Below are 24,273 nucleotides of genomic sequence, written 5' to 3'. Positions count from 1 at the left end.
TTAATAAGCCTGCTTGTCCTCAGAGAAAGCAAAGGTACTTACCTGTAGTAGGTGTTCTCTGAGGACTGTAGGCTTTATAGTCTCGCAATCCCTCCCACCTTGCCTTGGAGTTGTCTCCTTTTTGCTGTTGTATAAAACTGAAGAGACCACATTCGTGTGGTCGGTGGGAAGGCACTCACGCATGTGCAGTGGAGTGTGTCTCGCGCTCCACAAAGCTCTGTTTATACTTTTGTAAATCCCGGACCAGGCAGCATGGGTCGGCGTTACCCACTTGTGAGAATATAAAGCCTTCTGTCCTCAGAGAACATCTGCTACAGGTAAGTAAGTACCTTAGCTTTGCTTAACTTTCAGAGAGAGACCCGCAACCAATATAATTCATGTTTTGCCAGTTCAGAAATAGACTAGGCGTCACTAATCTCTTTTTGATGTCGGTCATCTCTAATTGGATATAGAGGGGGTGAGGTAGTATTCCAAAGCTAGCTAGCTAGCTATTTATTTATTTATTGGGATTTATTTACCGTCTTTTTGAAGGAATTCGCTCAAGGCGATGTACAGTAAGAATCAATCAAACATGAGCATTAGACAATCAGAGCAGTAAATATATTCAAATAACAATACAAAGGGCCCTTTTACTAAGCCGCGAACATGCATCCTACATGTGTCAGTTTGAGTTACTGCCTGGCTACTGCGTGGCCCACATAGTAATTTTGTTTTTTACCCCTGTCTGCTATGTACTTGTGATAGGAGAGAGTCCTGCAGCCTAAGTAGAGGAGGATGTAGACTGAGGCATAGTACTCCACAGAGGTGAGCTACTGATATTCAGAGCAAAGGCCTAGAGAAAGAATAGGCTAGATCTGTACGTCTCCTGGTAGTACAGAGTTTTCTACTTGTTTTCTGTAGTGACACTGAATTATTTCTTTACTCCTTTGTATAATTTCTGCTTTTTTTAAATTACTCTGAGCTTTATACTATGCATATTTTTCCATTAGAGGCTTGCTGAAATTTGGTTTTGGCATCAAAATTAGCCTAAAATCCATTTTCAGCTTGTTTTCAGTTTCAGCTGAAAATGTTCTTGTATTTTTGGCAGAAGCTGAAACTTTGAGCTTTGTCCAGTAGCCCCCCCCCCTCCTCCCTCCACCACCCCTGAATGGGAGCTGCCCCCAGTTCATCAATTCGTTCCCACTAGTTGAATTGTTATTCTGGGTTTGACACTACACTCGTGGATGGTATCTGCATATTACTTTGCAGATAGGTCCTGTTTGAATGACTGAGATATCTATATAAATAATTCTCACCTCCAACGTTCTGAAGCTCACTGTGTGGCAGGGAAACACTGAAGCCCTGTACTGTTCATAGGCTAGGCTGTCAGCACCACTCACTCTCACTGATAGACCCGCCCTCAGCCACGCCCCATCCAGACATAATTCACAACCCCAACGTTCTAATGAAGCCGGAAGCTGCAAAATCTCCAACTTCCGTGGTGGTGTAGATTGCTGTTCCCCCATGAGTGTGTGCCCCGCTCTTGCGTCACAAAATTATGACGTCGAGGGCAGAGCACTGACACCCAATGGGCTGTAGTGTACCTCCACCCTCGCGTCAAAACGCCATGACGTCGACGGCGGGGCGAGGAAGGCACAAGGCACGAAAACCACAGAAAACCGTGATCCACCTGCTTCTGCCTCTCCCTGTGCACCAGGAGAACGACACCAGGTTGAACTCCCTTTCCTTTGCTTGTACCCCCCTTACTTTCTCAAGGCCGCAGCCTTTAAGAAAGGCAGTTTGCATTTGAAGGCAACCGCGCGCCATGCCGTTCACTTCGCCCGACGGTTCTGTTGCCCTGGCAATGGGGCGCAGTGCGCTTTCAACCCGATTAGTTCATGGTAGACACCCCCCGCGCGTGCACCTATCACGCCACACCATTCAGTTCGCCCGACGGTTCTGTTGCCCTGCCAACGGGGTGCAGTGCGCTTCCAACCCGATTCACAGTTAATGGCAGAATCCCCACGCGCGCACCTATCACGCCACTCCGTTCAGTTCGCCCAACGGTTCTGTTGCCCTGCCAGCGGGGCGCAGTGCACTTCCAACCCGATTCGCAGTTCATGGCAGAATCCCCACGCACGCACATATCATGCTGGACTGCAGCCAAAGAAAAGTGACAGCTCGCTACAGTACAGGGGAGGCAAACTTTACACTGTACAACCGACTACAGGTTACGAGAACTTTGCGGGTTTCGTGCAACACGGAGAAAATTTAATTCTGGTACAGTGACTGTGGACAAGTTTGGGGAAGCAGTGTTGACTTCAAAAACCTAAGGGAATGGAGAAAGACCATGCACCAGACTGAAGGAGATGTTCAAATATATAGCCAATTATTATCAATACGTGTTTTTTGTTCTGGAGGGTGGGAATCTAGATGTCCTGCCCCCCCCCCCCCCCCCAACAAAAAAAAGGTCAAATACATTGAACTGGACTGTCTTCTTCCTCCCCCCGCCCCCTTCTTTTTACAAGAACAAAAAACAAATTTTGCTATAAAGGAGGACAGGCTGAGTTCCAATGGCAGACCCCACAGTGAAAGCACACAAGTTACCCAGCTCCACCAGACTCCCTCCCTCCCGCCCAAAAGCATCTATCTCACTCACACACACACAAACACACACTGTGCCATGCACAGACAGCATGTCTCTCACTCACACACACACACCTATGTACCTCAATCACCCACACACACCCTCTGACCCCCCAACCCCTCCACAAACAACAGAAACACATACAATTATGTGGAATAACGGTACCCTCCCCCAGACAAACCCGCAACACCAAAATGGCAGCACTGATTGCTCATGCAACGCACACACTCCCCAACAAAACAATAACTAAGCCATGCTCAAAATCCACCTTCTGCTACACAGGGGAGGAGGCGGTCCTCAGACCTGACAGAGGGGAGGAGATCCTGAGACCACAGGACACTCTCTCTCACACACACACTCGCACCCAGAGTCACTCTCTCACTGTCACCCACACACTCTCGCACATTCACTCTCTCTCTCACACACTCACTCTCACACACACTCTCTCAAACATACATACTCCGAGGAAAACTTTGCTAGCACCCGTTTCATTTCTCTCAGAAACGGGTCTTTTTTTACTAGTGATATAATAAAGTGAAAGTAAATTTTTTTTGTTTATTTTTTTAAAGACTCTGGACATTGTGGTACATTGGACCTATGATGAAATGGGGTGTCTAAGGAGCCATTAAACTCTATTGTACGATATAGAAGGGTTCCTGATCCCCTATGAAGTCCTTAATTTATTCATCTATTTTTTTTAGCTTTTGAGTTTCATATGAATCTTATTGAATTTTCATTCAATGTACTAAATTATTAACGTATCATAGTTCAGTTTTGTGTTTTATATAGCATACCTTAGAAGTGGAGCTGTGCAACCTTACCTGTACCACTTGTAGGTTTCAGCTCGGCATTGAGCAAGTGCGCTCAGATTTGGGTTGTAAAATAGAATTTGTTGCAGCATGCCATGTACATTGTTTACTCGTATAATAGTCACTAATGTTGTGCAATGCCCTTGCTAGACTAAGATTTCATATGTAAAGTTGAGTTTGTGCTGCTTTTTTGTTCCAGGGCACTCATGCAGTGGTTGAATTTTCAGAAAAGGAAAGCATTGAATCACTTCAAGCCCAAGCCAGCATCCCCAGTAGTGATGACGAAAGTGCAGTTCCATTTAAGTCGAGACTGTTTGCTTTAAAGTTGGCCAGTGCACTGGAAGTGTCTGGCAACCAGCCGTCCATTCAGTTACAGAAGCAGTTAACCATACCCATCAACAAGCTGATCCAGAAGCTCTGCCTTGCTGAAAGCGTAAGTGCAATCACTGCTTGCTCACTTTTATACCCTGTCTCCTGGTTTTGGTGTGTTTTACTTTCAGTTGCAAGAAGATCTTGCTCTATTCTTTCCTACCCAAGACTCACTAGAGAGCAAGAATATACACAGTCTTTCTGTATTTCCAGTTTGTCTCAGGAGTTGAGCCAGCAATACAAGCAGGTGCTTAAATCAGGGGCATCGCCAGACCTCATGGTGGGAGGGGGCAGAACCCAAGATGGGGGGCACATTTTGGTCTGTCACCCCCCCCCCCACCGCCCTGCCGCTCCCAACCCACTACCACAGCAAATACCTTGGCTAGCGGGGGTCCCCAACCCTTGCCAGTTGAAGTGTTGTCCAACGCCGGTCTCCGGCGCTGCCGCCTTGCCTGCCCTGCTCTGTCTTCCCCTCATGTCCTGCAAGCTCCTTTTAGTGAAATTGAGCATGCTCAGTTTCACTAAAAGGAGCGTGCCGGATGTGAGGGAAAGACAGAACAGGGCAGGCAATGCGGCGGCGCTGGACAAAGCTTCAACTGGCAGGGTTGGAGACCCCCGCCAACAAAACCAGTGGTCCAGAGGAAATTGGGGGGGGGGGGGGGGCGGCCCCCTATGGCCCCACCTAGCTATGCCACTGGCTTAAATATCCTGTAAATTTAAAGTCCATTGTTAAGCATCACCTTTGAAAGATTTACTTGTATTAGGATACCACATGAATACAGTTCTATGCAATAGTCTCCACCATGTCAGAGCCATGAGGCTATGACAAACCTCAGGCTGCCAAAGTAGAGAAGTCTAACGAAAACATATTAGCTTTTGTTCTTGTGGTTACATTACACATATTCCAAGAGCACTGTTGGAAGTAGTTCTCTTTGGTTTTTATATTTATCGCACAGTATTGCTGCAGTAAAAGGTCACTGCATTGAAGTAAGCGTGGCAGAAAATGGAGCAATTGAAAAGCACGATGAATCTTAAGCCATCATTTGTGCCTTGGAGAAGTCAAAACATGATGATCAGCTGGAGTAGTAGCAATTACTATGTGCTAACCTATAGTAACATCTTAACTACAAGTAGAATTAGTGTCGGGCAGATCTCTACGGTTCTCTGTCTCTCCCTCAAAATTGGCAGGGAGAGACAGAGATTAAATATACCAGTGTTTAATCATGAAGAAGTGGGACCTGTGCAGGGTGCCAGATACAACTCTGGCCACCATGTTGCGCAGACTGGATGGACCATGTCTTTATCTGCTGACATTTACTATCTAACAGTAATAACATTTCAACAGGATGGAAAGGAATAGATGACAGGTATTTCATCTGAATTATGTTTGAAAGTGATTAAGGATAAATCTGTTGATTATTGGTAATTGTTTAGAAAGTAACAGACTGGTTTTTTTTTTTTAACCCTACTTTTCAGCATTAAACTTTCAGTGGACTCTTGACATTTTGTTTACTAGATAGAGCAGCAGCTGTACATCCTGACGGAGGAGCACCAGCTGACGGACGAAAACCTGAGGCTCCGTTTTCTTGTCTGTTCTTTGATTAGGGATGTTGCCACAGCATACTTTCCAGAGTCGGCAGTGATACCATTTGGCTCTTCAGTGAACACCTTTGGAAAGTTGGGGTGTGATTTAGACATGTTTTTGGATCTTGATGCTGTTGAAAGAGGCCGTATGAAGAAGGTAAGAGGAAAGAATTGTTCATATATAGTTTCCCCAGTGTTTTGTGGTAGAGAAGTCCATAAGGACCAGTGTTGCACATGTACATAGGAGCAGGATATAGTTTCCATAAAATATAAATTGGTACTTCCAACAGGGCACTTTGTGCATGGGTCAGTGCTTGGAGTAGTTCTTTATATCCTGCTGCACACTGCTCTGCATCTTGATTAGTGGTGGCAGTTGGGATAACCTGCACTTGCACAGTTCCTTGCACAGCACCTTTTTTTCATTTTCTGTTCCAGCTAGTCTCCTCTATGCAGATTATTATGGGAACTAGAGAAGACAGATTGCATCTGTCCAGTTGCTGCCTCTTGCTTTAGGCTGTAATGAGTAAGCCCATTGAGGGTAAACAGCATGTAAATGGTACAGGTCATCAGAATGAAAAACAGGAACGCATGGACAACACTTAATGCTGCTTCTCACTCATGTGAGCATTCATTTGTCTTAGTTAAGAGCAGTGGTGTGCTGGAGCAGGCTCTCACAGGCTCGCAAGAGCTGGTTGTTAAGTTTTTAAGAATTTTGGGAGCAGGTTGTTAAAGTAGGGCCCTCCATGGCGACTTTAACAACTGGCTCCCAAAATGTGGGCTTGGGCCCCCTGCTGCATTCTCTTTTACTTTGCTGGTGGGGATGCTGAGCCCTGCCAGCCAAGTAAATAGACTGCTGCTGCTCCCCACTCCTTGTTTCCAGCTCTGAGCAGCAGGCTGGGACTTCTGGAGCATGTGAGAGAAGTTCCAGCATGCTGCTCAGAGCAAGACGTTGGGAGTGGTGGCAGTCCGTTTATTGGCTGCCAGCAAAGGTATGCCTAGCGTGCCTGCACGAAGGGAGGGAGGAGAGAGAGGCAAGTGTTGCTCCCCCCTGGCCACCCCTGGCCCTTCCAACTGCAGAGCTGGCTACGTCCGGAGAAAGAGCCTGTTGTTAAAAATTTACCAGCACACCCCTGGTTAAGAGTGAATATATGTAACAGTCTATAAGCAGGGGATTGATAGCAGAAAAAAATAAACCCATATCCAGGAGACTGTACTCCCATCAGTTAAAAAGAAAAATTGAACCTTAATAACTAACCCAAACTTAGACGGAATCCATTAAAAACACTTGGCACCCTTAATGAGTGAACATATTTGTGATTAACCTAACCGTAAAGCTGAAGTTTACCTTTCCATTATGAATCTTTGCTAGTGAACAGGACCTAAGATTGTGCCATTAAAATTAAGAATCTATTGAAGGTTGTCTTTTCTGCCTGCTTTTTTAGCCTTAAAAGTTATACTGGTGTACTCTGAACACTTCCAATTCAAAACCTGACCTAGACAGTTGTAAGAAGAAAAAAGCAGATGTTTGTAGCATGGGGGCCACTGGTTCCTCTTTGTTGCATGCTCCTGAGGCTGATCCTGATAAAAGACCATTAAATACTGCTAGCTGGAAAGTCATCTTTTAATGAACATACTGCTCCAGTGTTGGGGCTTGTTTAGCAATATCAGAAGTTTAAAAAGTTTGGACAAGATGTAGTGAAGGTGAAGTTCGAGGGTAAGCTGTGCGGTATTGCAGGAAGAAGGAAAGTGGACAGACTGGATGGATGAGTTTATTCCTCTTTTGCTGTCGCACTGCGTGTTTGTGTTGTCGTAAAGGACGACTTACCTTGACGTTAAAAGACAGAGCAACAGTTGCAGTTCTGTTACAGGGACCATGATTTTTAGGTGCTCATGTTTTTACACATGGTTAAAAAGTGAACTAGACAAGGAACTGCTCTTAGCTTTTATCACAAAAATGTAACACTGATACCAGAGCTCTTACATGAGGGAACATATAGTTGACAGACCATAATATGGTTTCTTTGGAATTGTGACAGATTGAATGGCCAGACAGTAAAAGCAAAGTACCAGTTTGAAATAGTTGAAGAATCTCCATGCTGGAAGGGTCTAAAGCAGGGGTTCATAATCGGTTGGGGGTATGGGAAGAGCTCAAACAGGGTGCAGAGAAGGGTCTTGAAATCCGAAGCAATTTATTGAAAATTTCTATACAGAGCGAAGAGTTATTAGGGCCGTTTTCAAATGAATTTGCCTAGAACTGCCTTACAAAATCCCAAAAGATCATTAATAGATCTCACAGAGGTAGGAACCTTTTTCCACAACCAGGTCATAAAACATGTGTGTTGTGCTGTAAAAAATTGAACCAGTTTTGAGCATTGGTCGAGGGTAAACAGCATCAATGCTTTCACTAAAGTTGATGAAACTTAAGGTTTTTTTTTTTTCAATTTGCACACTTAACTTCCAGGTTGTAAAATCATATTTTCATGACAAAGGCTGCAACATAATGACTGAAATTACAAAACTATTGCAGTATTTACGAACATATTTGTAAACTGTCATTCTATTCAAGAACATATGCACAATTTATGTAGCATTGCAGCTTTGTGTGCCTTCTTTGGTAAAATAATTTGTACTACTGTAATTTTAGTGATGCTAGCAGTTAGCACTGTTAGCACTAACAGCAACATATGTAGCTGTTGGGAGTCACTAGTGGTCACTTGGTTTAGGAAGGGGGCGTGAAGTTTTCATTGATTAGTTACAGGGTTGTGGGAACCAAAAAAGGTTATGAATCCATGGACAAGAGTAATGGTATTGCAGGCAAATGAAGGATTTGAGGTGATACAGCAGGAAGTAAAAGCCAAATCTAGACTTGCACTGGAAAAAGAGTTCAATATGGCTAGTAACCGGATTTAGTGAAGAGATACCAGCAAAAAGTAGAATATTCAAATTATATATACACAGTGGGCCATGGAACTGCTGTAACAAAAATATGCTATTCTGGAGGGCACAGCCTGCCTTTATCAGAGAAAGAAGTTATCTATCAAAATGTTCCTGCTTGCTGTTTGTGTCTTTCATGCTTCAGCTCTTGCACACTGCAATGTATGCACTCTCCTTGAATGTTAAGACGAGTTAAGGATGGGAGGGATCAGGTCACAGTGCTGCAAGAGCACAGTTGTTCACCAAGTTATATTATACAGTGCTGTATCAGTACTTATTTTGCAGGATAATTTGAGAGATGTTTAAGAGAGTCGCTGAAAGTGCCTGTCGCAAAGTATGCTGTTTGCTCTTTTATAAAATTTCTAAAGGGAAACTAACAAGCATTCTTCTTTCCTTTCATAAGAGAAGACTTTTTTACATTGAAAAAGAAGAAAAAAAAAAAAGATGTTGGCCTTTAAAATGTTTCATGGTGTGGCAGAGCACCAAGATATGTTTCCGATAAGTCACCAATTTATACGTCTAAATGATCAGTATATTCTCAAAGTGAGAAGTGTTTTCTTTTACCTCCTGCCAGATCCTTTCAGTTGGTGTTCTCGCATTCAAGTTCCCTCTTATTTTATGACCTGGTTGTGGAACAAGGTTTCTTCCTCTGTGAGCTCTATTTATAATCTTTTGGGGATTTCGTAAAGCTGTTAAACTTGTTTTAATGTAGCAATTTGATGAATTGAAATGGAAATTGTTAGGTTGATTTTTTTTTTTGTTATATGATGTACTGTTTTATTAAGCTATGAATGTAACATAGTAGATGACGGCAGAAAAAGACCTGCACAGTCCATCCAGTCTGCCCAACAAGATAAACTCATATGTGCTACTTTTTGTGTATACCTTACCTTGATTTGTATCTGTCATTTTCAGGGCACAGACCGTATAAGTCTGCCCAGCGTAATTCTGTAACCCGTTCTGGGTGCTGTCAGGAGGGCGGGCTAAATAATAGAGTGAACGAATAAATAACATAGGAAATAGTCAGTCGTAGGAAATAAAGTTTTTACAAAGTATACTGTTTGCTTTTGACTGGTAGAGACCCAACCATTAGAAAAAGTAAAGATCTGCACACCTGCATTCAAAACAATAAGATGGAGTTTGACCCTCTCTAATGCACAGGTCAGCGCCCGAGTGAGGTAAGGTGAGAAGGCATTCACAAAACAAGTAGACTGAGACTGGCTGCTAACATCTACTTTGATCATTTCCAAATTCAAACACAGAAATTGATCTGAAACACACACACACAAAAAAGACAAAGCATGGGAAGGCTGTTCCCAGTCCTTGAGTTACTCCTCCCTGACCTGTTGTTAGGTAGACATATCAATCAGCCTTTTTGTCTGAGGCAGGCAAGAGTTCAAGTTAATTGGCTGTTGGCCAGGTTCTCACATGCACCGAGTTTTATTTGTTTGTTTTTGTATTTTTTCTCCTTGCTAAAACTGGAATTAGCCTCCTAGTGCAGTAGATTTGAGCTGAAATCTTCCATCTGGTGTGGTTTGGGCACTTGTAATATACTCTGGACCCAGAATGAGAGAAAAGGCAATGGCTCCAACAACAGATCTCTGCTGGTTAAAAAAGAAAAAAAAAAAGAGAGAGTGAGGGTACCGTGGGGTTGTCTTGAAGACTTTTCTCCAGTCCTTGGTCATTGAGAGATTAGTTAGGGCCAGGTTTAAGATTTTGTTGGTGATAGACAGAAGAAGGCAGGGAAGTCTGTGTAGGGAGGGGGGAGGTGGGATTAGAATGTCATCAGTGCCCCCTTTAAGGTAGCATAGTTATGCATCCATAAAGTTAGGAGGAACAGGCTTCTCTTCAGCCTTCATGGTCTGGTGCCCCAGGTAGCTGCCTATGTCTAAACTCAGCAGTTGTTTAGTTGTGTTATTTAGGGAGATGTTTAAGGGAAGGTGAAAATGGAAGTAATGCAGCTGTGTTCCCTGCAGATCTCTTCCATGCACCCATTCATGAACCGCTCATGTTACTTAACTCTCCATTGCCTCAGGTAGAAAAAAGATCACGTTCTCTGGGGACAAGGAAATACCTGCTGTACATGAATGTAATCATATCTTGTACTCTGCTTTGTACTGCAGTGAATTAATTTAGGGACTCTGTAAAATGGACTGGCATCTCTGATTTCCAGTTATCGCCCTCGTCCCCCCAGCATGCTCTTAGTTCTGGCTTTCTGAATAATTAGACTGGCCTCCATTTTAAGAGAAAAGATCAGTGGAGTTAACTTCTAAAAGGGAACAGATGTAATGTAGTGCTGAATGTTTGGTATTTCCCAGACACTTGGCTTGTTGACTTTTCTTTCTTGCTTGAGGAAGTAACTCCATCATTATCAGTGAACCAAACATCAGCACCTTGCTCTGAAATGAGGGAAGTGGGAGCATGCTTTCAATCAGTTTTGCTTCTCATTCTCTTTTTTTTATTATTAGTTTAGGCTATTCTGAGAGCATTTGCAGTACAGAGTGGATCTATGGAACACATTAACAGCTAAATTCTTAGTTCATGAATATCTAAAAACAGATAACTAAAACAATATTAACGTAAATGCAAGTTGCATATGAAAAGAAAGAATAAATGTTCTTAAGGAGGCTTTTTATGCCAATCATTGAATGTGAAAAAGCACATTTGAAGTGCTTGAAAGTGCTGGCGTTTTCCTCATAAGGGTAAAGGTTGGGGTCATGCACCCAGTAAGCGCCACGAGTTAAGTCTGGTGTTGGTTGAAGAAAAGTAATATGAGCACTTAGTCCCCTGAAGAAGCTTAATCGAAAGTGAAACGGAGAGCCCCGTTGGACACAAGAATTAAACTAAGTGCTTTATATGCTTTAAAATGCAAGATTTTATGAATAACTAATCACCCAAAGCCTCTGTAGCGTTCTGCTTCCTCTGACAGAACTTACTGTTTCCCGGCATGACACTACAGAGAGAGGCTTCATGCGGCTGAAAGGAGCAGGATGCCTTCAGTGCTGAAGGCACTATCAGAGAGCCAAGAGGAGCAGGAATAAGGGAGGAGAGAATAATCACACCCCACCTCTTCTGGGCCCCAGCAGTGCTGCTGCTTAGAACCCCTCTGACCTTGCCCCGGACCTGAAGTGCCACGGACTTATACCTTCGCGGTTGCTTCTGGGTCATGGGTGTTGATCTACCTTCCCCACATCACTTGGGAATAGCACAGCAGCAGCAGGGCCGACCCAGCAGCTGGTCTCTGCAGCCTAGGTATGCCCACAAAGGGAGCAGTGGATAAGGTAGCCAGACCTGGCGTTAACGTGCATTACAATTTTTAACGCTTGTTAAACATTTAACATGCTAATTGTGTTATTAATGTGTTAAATGTGTTGCCCTAATATATGTACCCTTTTAATTTCAAAAGTAACTGCAATCAGAAATTATTTCCTCTCAAAACTGGCTGCAGTTTAGATAGTTAATTGAAGGAGATAGGCAGTGGAATAGGCAGACTATATAGGAAATATCACCCTTGGAGCCTGGCTGAAGAGTGGCATGGGTGAGCCTAAACAACCAAAGATCTGTGGACTGTGTTAGCTATGAAAACAATCTCCAATACTGTATTAAAATACCTCGCTACACCTATGCTTTGCAACAAACCCTGCCTACCAAACCAGGTGACTGCTTTAGCAATGGGTAGAGAAAATGTTGGGGAGGGGGCAGGAGGGCTAGTACAAAATACTTTAAAAGTTAAGTAGGAAAGCCACAGATATCTAATTTCTGCCAAGACTAGTGGTAAACAATCAAATATCATAAATTTTAACAGTTTTTAAGATAGTAAAAGCAGTGCACAAGATTTTACTGGGGTTCTGATAAAGCAAGCCTTCGTTAGAGGATGACCAAAACCAATTTTTTTTGGTGTGGGGAGGGGGGGGGGGGGGGGTAGCCAAAATCAAACCTGTGACTGAATTTCACTTGGCTTCAGCCAAAACTGGAACTAGCCTCCCCTAATCATTGCTCCTCCCCCCCCCCCCCCCCCCCCCCCGGAAAGAACAGGAGCAACTCCTCTCCCCAGAGCCTGCTTTTCAACTGTTGGTGATCCAGTGGTACAGTCAAGGCAGGAGTGATCTCCACTGGCTCTGGCTCTTTCCCCTGCTGACTCCATTATCAAAATGGCTGCTGTAACTTCAAGCAGCAGTCTTGGGAGCCATTTTGAAATTGGAGGCAGGATGAATAATCAGTCTTTCCTAACCATAGAAATATAGAAAAATTAAGACAGATAAAGACCATATAGGCTATCCAGCCCGCCCATCTATGCCATCTACCATCCCTTCCTTTCCCCTAGAGATCCTATATACTTGTCCCAAGCTTTCTTGAATTCAGATATTTAGTCTTCCTTTCTGCTACCTTCACCGGGAAACCATTCCACAAATTCATCACCCTTTCCATGAAGAAGTATTTCCTCATGTTAATTCTGAGTCTGTCTCCTTTCATCTTCAACCTATGCCCCCTCATTCCAGAGCTTCCTTTCAATTGAAAGAAGACTCACCTCTTGTGCATGTATTCCATGGAGGCATTTAAACATTGGTATCATATCTTTCCTTTCCTTCCTTTCTTCCAAAGTATACATATTGAGTTCTTAAGTCTGTTCCCATACGCTTTATGACGAAGACCACTAGTTGCTGCCATCTGAACAGTGTCCATCCTGTTTATATCTATTTAAAAGTGCGGTCTCCAGAATTGTACACTATATTCTAAATGAGGTCTTACCAGAGTCTTATACAGAGGCTTCATCACCTCCTTTTTTTCCTACTGGCCATTCTTCTCCCTATGCACCCAAGCATCCTTCTAGCCTTTGCGCAGCCATTTTGACGACAAAGCTAGCGGAGGCAGAAGCCAGTGGGGATCTCTCCTGCCCCTGACTGCACCACTGGACCATCAACGCTTGTAAGGTAAGCTTCGGGGGGAGGGGAGGGGGTGGGCTGCTCCTGTTCAGAGGGAGAGGGGGTGGGGACTGCACTAATTTCAGGGATACCGTACAGTTTCAATTTCAGCCGAAAACACACACACCTGCTTTTTCAGCCCAAACCGAACAAGATTGAATTTGGATTTCTGGTCTGTTTTGGCACCAAATCTGAAATTTGTTCAACCTCTAGCCTTCGTTCAGAGCTGCCCGAGGATTTTTTCCCTTCTTTTATATCATCTCTCTTCATTGTAGCGAGTGTGGTTATTGGAATGATGGTCCTGTGTCTTTGAGCCCTACCTCCAGATGTCACCTTTAAGTGATAACTATAACTTCCTCCTTCCCGGACTGTGGATGCTATCTCCACAACATCCCCAGCATCTACATGGAGGATAAAACCCGACTTGGGAGCCAGTCCTAACCACCTTTTTTATTTTTAAGCGTTTTCCAAATGAAGTGTGGCACAACCTTGTTTTTAAAAAATCTCATAAATATGCTCTTCAAATGTTTGCGCTTTTTTTTCATTTTGCATACATCTGTACAGTGGCTCCATGCAGTTTTATATATACACCGACGATATCACAGTGTTAATACCTTTTACTTCAGGTAATTCGTTTCATGGGGCTAATGTGTTTCTCTGTTTACAGGCGGTGGACACTTGGGTACGTTCTTTCAGGTTGAATTTAAATAAAGAAAAAACTAAGTTTTCTTTGGATTGGTCCCCTGACTTTCTTGAGAGATAACTCCACTATTAAGTTAGGTAATTTTGATCTAACCCTTGATGCAGTCTTTTAGGCATGGCATTGGATAGCCAACTCTCAACATTCAGGTTAATAAGGTAGTTAGTAAATCTTTCTTTCTACTCAAGCTTTAGGTCATTTGTAAATATTTTGAACCATTGACTTTTCACCTAGTAGTGCAGTCATTAATATTACTACTATTGGACTATTGCAACTCCATTTGTATTGGCTGTACTAAATTTTTAATAATGAAATTGCAGAGAATACAGATTGCTGCAGTTAGTCATCTTTTTGACAAATAAATATGATTCTATCTCTCTCCTTTAATGTTACAGTTACACTGGTTGCCAGTGGAAGCCAGATTACAATTTAAAGTCCTGGTTCTAACCTTTAAGGCTTTTCGTGGGGATTCCCCAGGCTATCTGATTGACCATTTTTGCATTTTTAACTAGGAATCATGATAGAGCCATTAGAAATCTTTTTTGTTGGATTTTCCCTTGTTCGTAAAGTGAAGGCTTTTCATTTTCTCCAGTCCTCACTGACTTATCAAGCAGCTTCCAGCTGTAATTCTCTCCCTTCTTCTTTAAGGCATATTTTTTTTTTGTTACATTTGTACCCCGCGCTTTCCCACTCATGGCAGGCTCAATGCGGCTTACATGGGGCAATGGAGGGTTAAGTGACTTGCCCAGAGTCACAAGGAGCTGCCTGTGCCTGAAGTGGGAGTCGAACTCAGTTCTCAGTTCCCCAGGACCAAAGTCCACCACCCTAACCACTAGGATTACCATCTTGAGTTTAGGAAATTGTTGAAGACTTTTCTTTTTAGAAAATATGTCTCCTAACCTATAGATGTTGCTCTCAAATTTTAGACGGATTATTCTGCATAATTATCTGGAGTATACTCTTTCTCTTGTGATATCCGCTTAGAACTTGTTGGTTGTAGTAGGTTATAAGATCATAATGTAATAAAAGTACCCGAATCCACCTAAAATCCATAGAGTGGGAATGGCTAAATTAGAGCTCTTTTTAAAACCTTTGACACTCACTGTTCCTCATACATGAAATGTAATCAAAAAGGAAGTCTGATGGCTGGATATACTGAGCATTTTTCACATTGACGCAAAATGAGAAAAGCTTTATAGTAGATGTGGTCTTTCATTTTCTTCTAGCTCACAGGTGTGTGAATGTTTTAATGTCACTAGTTTAAATAAAATTATTCTAGGGAAGCATAAGACTTTCGTGTAGGAAAGCATTCCTTCTGCTGTTTTTCACTGCTGTCTGATCACTCAAAGATCTTACCTTATGCCTCTTTGCCTGTCTTTCTCTGCACTAGGCTTCAGGCACCTTTTCCATAGAGTATCAGATGAAGTGTGTCCCTTCAGGAAGAGTGGCAACCCAGAGAATCCTCTCTGTAATTAGTGAATGCCTCGACAGCTTTGGGCCGGGTTGCATCAGTGTGCAGAAGATCCTCAATGCCCGCTGCCCCTTGGTGCGGTTTTCCCACCAGCCTGCGGGGTTTCAGTGTGATCTAACAGCAAATAACAGGTAAGAAGGCTAGTATGGTGTTTTTGTCTTGCTTTGTTTACTAGGAGTCTTTACACAGGTCACTATACAATGTTTACTCCCCACTGTAAGCTGGTATTTATTTGTTGCATTTGTATCCCACATTTTCCCACCTATTTGCGGGCTCAGTGTGGCTTACAATAAGACTTGAATAATGGAAATACATTTGTTACGACTAGGTTATAGAATACATTGAACAGAGTTGTGCGAGACATTCGAATATCCTTAGTAGTATAGCAGTGGGACAACAACATAGGGACATTAGAAGGAGACAATGAGAGAAAAAAGGGCATTAATAGGCACCTAGACATATAGTGTACATACTGTAGTTCCATGGTTGAATGTGTGATTGACTGGATAAAGGGATGATGGATCAGATGTGGATGTGTATTGCATTATGTACCCCCTGGTACATATTTGATGCATGGCAGCAACTTCATCATGGTGTATTCAGCTGCAAAAGACATGATTTCAGCCTGAGTTACCTTGCAGGTACTCTGTCACAGGTATCTTAGTAAAGTCTATTTTATTTAAGATTTCTTAACTGCCTTCTCAATTTCAAGAGATCATCCAAGGTAATTTCCAATTTAAAAAAAAAAAAATGAAAGACAGAACAAGACAAAAAAAACAATTTGGCAGCAAAAGGTGTTCCTAACTGTACTGCAATGGTGGGAGAGATGCCAGTCTACCATGATCTGAAACGTGATGCCTAGAAAAATGGACATTGAATTGTCGACATTCAGTTTGTGGAGTATTTTAGAAAAGGCTCCCTGAAATATGGAGTTTTTTTTTTTTTTTAAATACCTCTAAGGCTGTGGGAAGTACAAATATAGTTTGCAGCACATAAAGCAGGAGCATCCCTTTTGCAAAGAAACACATTAAAAAAAAAAGTGTCATCACTCAATGTTTTGATCATGTAAGTGGTGACTTCCTTATAGTCCCACCAGACCAGTCCAGAGATCTGGGTTATGCCCCTCTTCCAGTAGGTGGAGACTGAGAAGTAATGAGCTATGATATTATCAATTTAGAATCCTGTGCAGCCCCCCTGATTAGCCAGTGTTTCTTGGTCTCCAGCATGTGGTAATCCTTCCCGTGCAACCTCTTTTGGTCTGGTAGGATATTATCTCATGGGGCAACTTTTCAGTCTGTAAATTGGTGGTTTGACAATAGATGAATTGGCTTGGGTTGCTGACTGATGTATCTGGAATTTTTATTTGGCCAAGATAGGGGTGTAACACCTGTCTGTGGAGCGGCCAAAACCTCTCTACATATTGTAATTTGCATCGTGGCTTTTTTGTAAGGTTTGGTGCCTTTCTCCTCCTGGCAAATCTGTTATAAGCTTGCGTCTCAGCAGTTTGTTTTAGATTAGGTAGATTAGGCATGTTGGAGCAGGAGATAAACATGAAACTGGATGGGTAGAAAATATTTATCCTTATATCATCCATTTAATAGTGGTTGTAGATTTTTTGTGATTTATTTTTCATAGTAACATATCAGTCATATATATAAAAACTATTTTAGCTACACTTCTTCCATTTGTATTTTGGCAAGACCTTGCTGGGCATTCTACTTAATGCTTGGACTAATACGACAGCCATATTTCCTTATTTATGGAGAGGAGAGGTCTTTGTATTCTGTAGAATTGATGAAGTATTTAATGACTTCCATTTTTTTTCTTTTTTTTTGGCTTTGTTAGTGACATTATTCCCTGCCTTGGCTCTTATAATAGGAATCGCCCTGAATTGTACACTTGTTATCTTTTAGCACTGGGATACCTAATTGTTAATAGTGGCAACTCCCAAATTTGATTTAGCAATACATTTTGAAGCAACAGAATTGTGTTATCTACTGAGCTCCACTATCAGTCTCCTCCACTGTATGCATATGTAAAAAAAAAAAAAAGCTGGTACAGTAGTATTCCAAGTGAAATACCAAATACAGTGCAGAGCATTACTAAACTGATAGAGCAGCAGCTCTCAACCCATTCCTCAGGATACTCCCAGCCAGTCAGGTTTTATTTATAATGATGAATATGCCTGAGATAAATTTGCATACACTAGCTCTTGTATGCAAACCTATCATGTGCATATTCATTGTGGGCATCCTAAAAACCCAGCTGGTTAGGTGTGTCCGAAGGACTAGGATGAGAACAATGTGATAGACTTAGAACATTAGAATTCCAAAGTCCAGTATGTAGGAGGAAGTATCGCAAAGCACTTGCCATAAGTTATATCCTCTTGTATTAACCATCTGCATGTTTGCAAAAAAAAGCATCTAGCTGGGCTGTAGGAAAGCAGACATGTGAAGCAGTGTTGTCTGGTTTATCTTTGTAACTGAGTCATTGGATTAGTAAATGGGGAATTTTTGTGATGTTTCCTCTTGTTCATTTGATATCATGGAAAAGAGGCATTTTGAAGAGGAGGCTGTCCTGATATCCTTATATCAGTGTATTCCCCAGAGGCATCTCAGTATCTGGCATTTATTGTGGATGCACAGGTAGAGTTTGTGATCATAAGTGAATGCATCAATTTCTTTACTTTGTTAGGTCGTCGAATCAATTTCTATCTAGCCTTTGGTAATCATAAGAGCATAAATGTTGCCATACTGGGACAGACAGAAGGTCTAGCAAGCCCAGCATCCTGTTTACAACAGTGGCCAATCCAGGTCACAAGAACCTGGCAAGATCCCAAAGAGTAAAACAGATTTTATGCTGCTTATCCTAGAAATAATCGGTGGATTTTTCCATCTTAATAATAGCTTATGGACTTTTCTTATTCTAATAAAAATATTTCACATTAAACCCTGGTAAGCTAACTGCTTTTACCACATTCTCTGGCAGTGAATTCCAGAGTTTAGTTGCACATCAAATGAGGAAATATTTTCTCTGATTTGTTTTAAATTTACTACTCAGCGTCATTGCTTGCCCCCTAGTACTTGTATTTTTAGTTGCCCCCTAGTGCTTATATTTTTGGAAAGAGTAAACAAGTGATTCACATCTATCTATTCCACTCATTATTTTATAGACCTCTATCATATATCCCCTGGGCTGTCTCTCCTCCAAGCTGAGGAGCTCTAACCGCTTTAGCCTTTCCTCATAGGAAAGTCGTCCCATCCCCTTTATAATTTTTGTTGCCCTTCTCTGTACCTTTTCTTAGTCTGTTATATCTTTTTTTAGATGCGGTAACCAGAATTGCGCACGGTATTTGAAGTGCAGTTGCACCATGGAGTGATACAAGGGCATTATAATAGTCTCATTTTTATTTTCCATTCCTTTCCTAATAATTCCTAACATTCTATTTGCTTTCTTAGCCACCACTGCACACAGAGCAGAGGGTTTCAACATATCATCAACGATGACACCTAGATCCTTTTTTTGGGTGCTGACCCCCAATGGGGAACCTTGCATCATGTAGCTATAGTTTGGGTTCCTCTTTCCTACATGCTTCATTTTGCACTTACTCACATAAAATGTCATCTGCTATTTGGATGCCCAGTCTCATAAGGTCCCCTTACAATTTTTTCACAACCCGCTTTAGCTACTTTGAATAACTTTGTGTCATCAGCAAACTTATATTAACCTCACTGGTTAGTCCCATGTACTTCACAGCGCCCTGTGAGTTTGAGCCATGCGGTGCAGGAACTCTTGGTCTTGAGTCTTAATTCTTGCTAGGCTAGCATGAGTTCTGTGTCACATGGTTCAAACTCACAGAGAGCCACATGGTGCAGTGAGAAAAGAGCTTTTCTGTTGGTAACTGAAAGAGGAAAAATGTTTTTTTTTAAATTCTTATTTATTTATTTATTTTTTAAAGGGCCACAAAAATCTCAAGAAGAAAGTTTCTAGTTAGAATGGCAATCTGGCACCCAGGATGTGTCAAGCCCTGATATGACTGGGTTGTTTTTGTTTTTTTAGAGGTCAGTGTTTGTTCTCTTACCCCTTCCTCCCAAGATTGTGAGTCTCCTGGGGATAGAGAAATACCTCTTGTACTTGAATGTAATGGATCTTGAACTACTAATGAAAAGTAGGGGTATGCTTTCATGTATGCAAATCGCTTACATAAAATGTGCACCTAAAAAAGAAAATAGGTTAAATGATCTAAAACATTGCCTGACAATTAGGGAAAAAATCATTTTAAACAAGCACAAACCAATTTTTTTTTTTTTGGTGGGGGGGGGGGGGGGGTTGGTTGTGCACTCCTTAATGAAAAGGTGTGAGCTGCTGCTGAGAGAAAAATAGGACAAAATATTTGAATATCTGCCAGGTGCTTGGCAGCACTTCAGCCTGCATTACAGAAAACATTTACTTTTAAGTTCAGAAAATACTGAGCAGTGTGGAGCCTGCAAATGGCATCACACTGAGACTGCAGGCTTTAAATGTGCCACCCAGTGTTCAGTCTGATGATAAACAGTTGTAGGAAAAAGTCTAGTATGAGATCCCAAGCACAGAAACTGGGGTGGGGCGTACACCAGAAGACTGGGCAAACCTTATCCTTTATTCAGTTCCTGCCACTGAGGGAGGTGTGATGTATTATTTATTTATTTATTTATTGCGTTTGTATCCCACATTTTCCCACCTTTTTGCGGGTTCAGTGTGGCTTACAATATGAGTTGAATGTTGGAAATACAATTTGTTACAGATAGTTATGGACCCTAGGCTAGCATGGAACTATATATGTAATATACATTAATGTTTAAAACAAAGATTAACCTTTGCTCCAAACAATGTGATATCTATCAAATTGAACAAAAGAATTTTCTATGGTAGGTTCATAAACATCAATCTATTATGTGACGGATATGACCTTGGAAGCCTCTTACAATCTCCTTTTATATAATTTTGACATTTTTATTTTTTACTGCTTTAGTTTACTTGATCATTTTTTCAAAGAAACATTAAATGAAACTTGTAACCCGGTGGCGGCCTGCCATTTCTCTCTCAGGGGTGTACCTTCAAAATTCTCTCTAAAATATAAAAGGAGAAATCAATATCTGCAAGCAAACAGAAATCTTTGTCTGCACTTATTTATTTTTTGCATTTGTATCCCACAGCACGGACAACCCCACAACTATCAACGCTGTGTTGGGATGAGAGGACGAGACAATGTGTGTTTTCTTTGTTGAGTTTTAGCTGAAATTCATTTGCCCATGAGTCCATGATGTTTAAGCTGAGTTTGATTTCGTTGGTGATTTCAGTCAATTTGGATTTGTATGGGATGTATATTATGACATTGTCTGCATATATGAGTGGGTTAAGGCCTAGGGTGGATAAGTGGATAAGGATTTGGCTAGCGGGGGTCATTAGGTTGAAGAGGATTGGTGATAGCGGTGATCCTTGTCAAACTCCACAGTCTGCTTTCCACGGTGATGATATGCTAGAGTTTGATTTTACTTGGTAGGTTCTTGTAGTTAGGAAGTCCTTGATCCAATTAAGTATGTTTCCACCAATCCTGAAGTTGTCTAATAATCTTATTAATATATTGTGATTTACCATGTCGAATGCACTAGACATGTCGAATTGGAGGAGAAGGATGTTTTTGCCTGTTGCTATTTCTTAGTGTCTTTTGGTATCGGGGTGAGTAGGCTATTTCCATTTTCCTTGGTGAAGAGACCTTTCTGAAGCATGTAATTTTGGTGGGATGTAAGGTCTTCTATGAAGCAGTCAGGGGCAGATTTCATTAGGTACTTGGAGAACCTGCTAATCGCCTGGTTAACTGTTTCGACGGTAAGGAGGGCGAAGTTTAGCCAAATCCGGTCAGCCGGGTATGCTCCAGCAGTGGGGTCCAACTCATCAAGGAAGTGATTGATGTCAATGGTGGCTTGAGGTAGTGTATTGCATAGGTTTATGATTTTTTCATTGAAATACTTGGCAAGTTCATCTGCCGATGGGATGTCTGTGTTTGTTGTAGTGACCGGGTTGGTGTCAAGGAGTTTTGTTCACGAGTTGGTATAATTTCTTTGTCTTTTTGTAATCTGTCCCTATTTTAGTTTTATAGTAAGATCTTTTGGTTTGCCTTATATCATATTTGTATTTTCCTTGTATTTGTTTCCATGTGTTGAGTGTGTGTTCATCTTTGGGGGGTTTTCCATGCTCGTTCAAGTTTCCTTGAGTGTGTTTTTAGTTTTTTCAGTTCGTCGTTGAACCATGGTATTGAGTTGTGCCTGCGTGAGGTTCTTGTTTGTAAGGGTGCTATTTTATCTAGTATGTTTTTGAATGTATTGTCCCATTCTATGAGGTAGTCTGTGGATTCTGTTTGTGCTGACCATTCGTTATTGTACATCATTTGCCGGAATGTTTTTGTGTCAACTTGACCTCTTGTGCTGTTAGATGTATGTTCTTGTGTTCATTGTGAACCCTTCTTCCTCCAATGTAGGGACAAGTTGAGTTTGTAGTGGTCAGTCCAGGGTGTTTATGTCCATTTGACATCTGTTATTTTGAAATTCTGGTCTGTTGAGAGCTTGTGTGAGATGAGGTCAAGTGTGTGCCCTTTGATGTGGGTTGCTTGCAATTATGGCCATTTAAGATCCCATAAGCAGAGGAATTCCTTACAGTCTCGTGCGTGCGCTGTTAGAGTTTGGATCTTCTAAGTGGAGGTTAATGTCTCCTAGTACTAGTATGTTGGAGTTGATTTCACATGTGTTTGAAACTTACAATGCCCCTTTTCCATACTCAGCTACTTTGAACATGTTTATGACTCAACATGGCGGCCTTTCTTTAACTACTACTACTACTAGACACCTTCATTCGAATCGGGGCAATCAAAACCTTCCAATGCTGATCACATGATTTTCAGTGTTTCTTCACTCCCGCTATTGAACTTCTATGCTTCTCTTCGTCTCTGTTATTGTGATCGCTATTTGTGGTGGCTTTCTCTATTATCCATGTACTCACTACGACTGCTATAGCATTCCCTTCTGGGATGGCTAATTGGTTCTGCCCACTCTTTATGTATAAACCAGAGACCTGTAGGATGTGCTTGGTGAATTATATGTGAATTTTTGTTGATAGATTTGTCTGAATTCGGTGATTCAAGCAGTGTGCTTAAGGCTCAGCCTTTTGGTCTGTTTAGTTTATATCCATTATGAAGCCTCCCTTGAGTGTTGATATTGTGTGAAGTGTGTGTAAAAAAAAAAATGGAGGTTTTTCCCATCCCTCTTGTCTTTTGTTGAATTAAGGAGTTGCAGCGTCACCCTCAGATTTGAAGGGATAAGTAGATAGAAGCCCCACTCAGGAGCTGGACTATTGGAATTGTGTGCAAGACAATTCTTATTTGGAAACATCTATGTGGAAGAGGATCCCTAAAAAAAAAAAAAAAAAAGACTGAAATATCTGTCCAGAAGGGAAAAGGTTTATGTAACTTAGGAAACCCCTACCTTCCAAAGAGACAGAGAAGGTAGGCAGAAGGGAATAGTTTTGCCCAGCAACAAGATTGATATTTAATGAAAGGGATCACAGACACAGATTAGAGTATGAGTGTTTACTTAATGCTGTACAACCTCAGGACAGACTGTCTTAAAATAGCATTTGATTTGCACTGATCTTCGTTAAGGTGAGCTTCAGAACTCCATATCTGTCTTTGCTTGTTTTAAAGAACCTCTATGCCAGGACCTTGAAGGGAAATCTTCTCCCCCCCCTCCAAAAAAAAAAAAGTTGCTCCCTTGGATACAAATGTGCATCCCCTGAGAGAACTGGGAGCAGAACATTGTTCTGTGAGGGCCCTGGGTGTGAATCTGTTGATTAACCACCACAAAACCAAGACCCCCTCTCCCACATACACACACATACCGCTTAAGTGTTCCTTGTTAAAGTTGTTTGAAATCCTTCAGGCATTTCTTACCCTTCCTGAGTGCCAGCAAATCAAGTGTAGCACGGATTGCAACACTTACAGTGGGATGTGACTGGGCCATTGAGCATACTCAGTAACATTCATGGCATCCTTGGTATCGCCTATTCTCAGTCATTGTCTGATGCTGTTTTTTTGACTTGCTTCCTTTCAGGCAATTAAAGGAAAGCTTGTTTGAGTTAATGAAAGCATGAATGAACCATTTCTTTATGTCCAGCCCAGTGTGTTGCTGAAAGAATCCAAAGTGGGTGTGTGTAGGGTTTGTTTGTTTTTCTTTTCAGCTGCTGCTTAAACTCGTGTAGAGTAGGGAACATTTTGTATCATATATATCCTGAATAATTAACTGAATATCTCACTGAAGGTGTGCAGTCTATTGTGTGGCAAGAACATGATTAAAAGAATCTGCAAACAGTCCAATATTTATTTGTTCATATGATGTATTTATCAGTAGGGCAGTCTCCTTCAGTTCTTTGCACTATATTCCCAACAAGAGATTTTTAAAAAGAGGGCAGGACCATAATGAAAGGTATTTATCAGAAGGGGGCAATTTTCAAAAGACTTTCCACTGGGTAATAGATGTTGAAAAACACTCCTTATGGAATTGTCCTCACCCCCCTCCTCCAGATGTGGGAAAATTACATGGGATTAGGGAAAGGTGAGCATGCGAGGATTTCATTTTGTAATCTGCATACATGATTTCCTCTGTGTACTGTACACTAGCAAATTACATGGTGTAAAGCATCCCCATGGTACTGGCTCTTGCAGGATTTTCAAACAGGAATGCAACTGATAGTTTCTCTTTGAAAATTGGCTTTCAAGTTCATAGGTACGAAGCCAACATTGTGAGGACCATAAAAATTGGCCTCTTAAG

General features: G+C 41.7%; 1 protein-coding gene across 1 annotated transcript in view; it reads left to right on the top strand.

Annotated features, from left to right (window-relative positions):
- Positions 1–24,273, top strand: part of MTPAP (mitochondrial poly(A) polymerase) — a 69,065-nt gene that overhangs the window by 25,552 nt on the left and 19,240 nt on the right. The window contains exons 3-5 of the mRNA XM_030199267.1: positions 3,635–3,868; positions 5,321–5,545; positions 15,335–15,546. Coding sequence (XP_030055127.1) covers positions 3,635–3,868; positions 5,321–5,545; positions 15,335–15,546 — 671 coding nt within the window. The remainder of the gene's footprint in view (positions 1–3,634; positions 3,869–5,320; positions 5,546–15,334; positions 15,547–24,273) is intronic.

Source organism: Microcaecilia unicolor, chromosome 1 (genome assembly GCF_901765095.1).
Source record: "Microcaecilia unicolor chromosome 1, aMicUni1.1, whole genome shotgun sequence".
In the NCBI taxonomy this organism is placed as follows: Eukaryota; Metazoa; Chordata; class Amphibia; order Gymnophiona; family Siphonopidae; genus Microcaecilia; species Microcaecilia unicolor.
The sequence above is the reverse complement of the archived record's forward strand: the minus strand, read 5'-3'. Positions and strand labels throughout refer to the sequence as shown.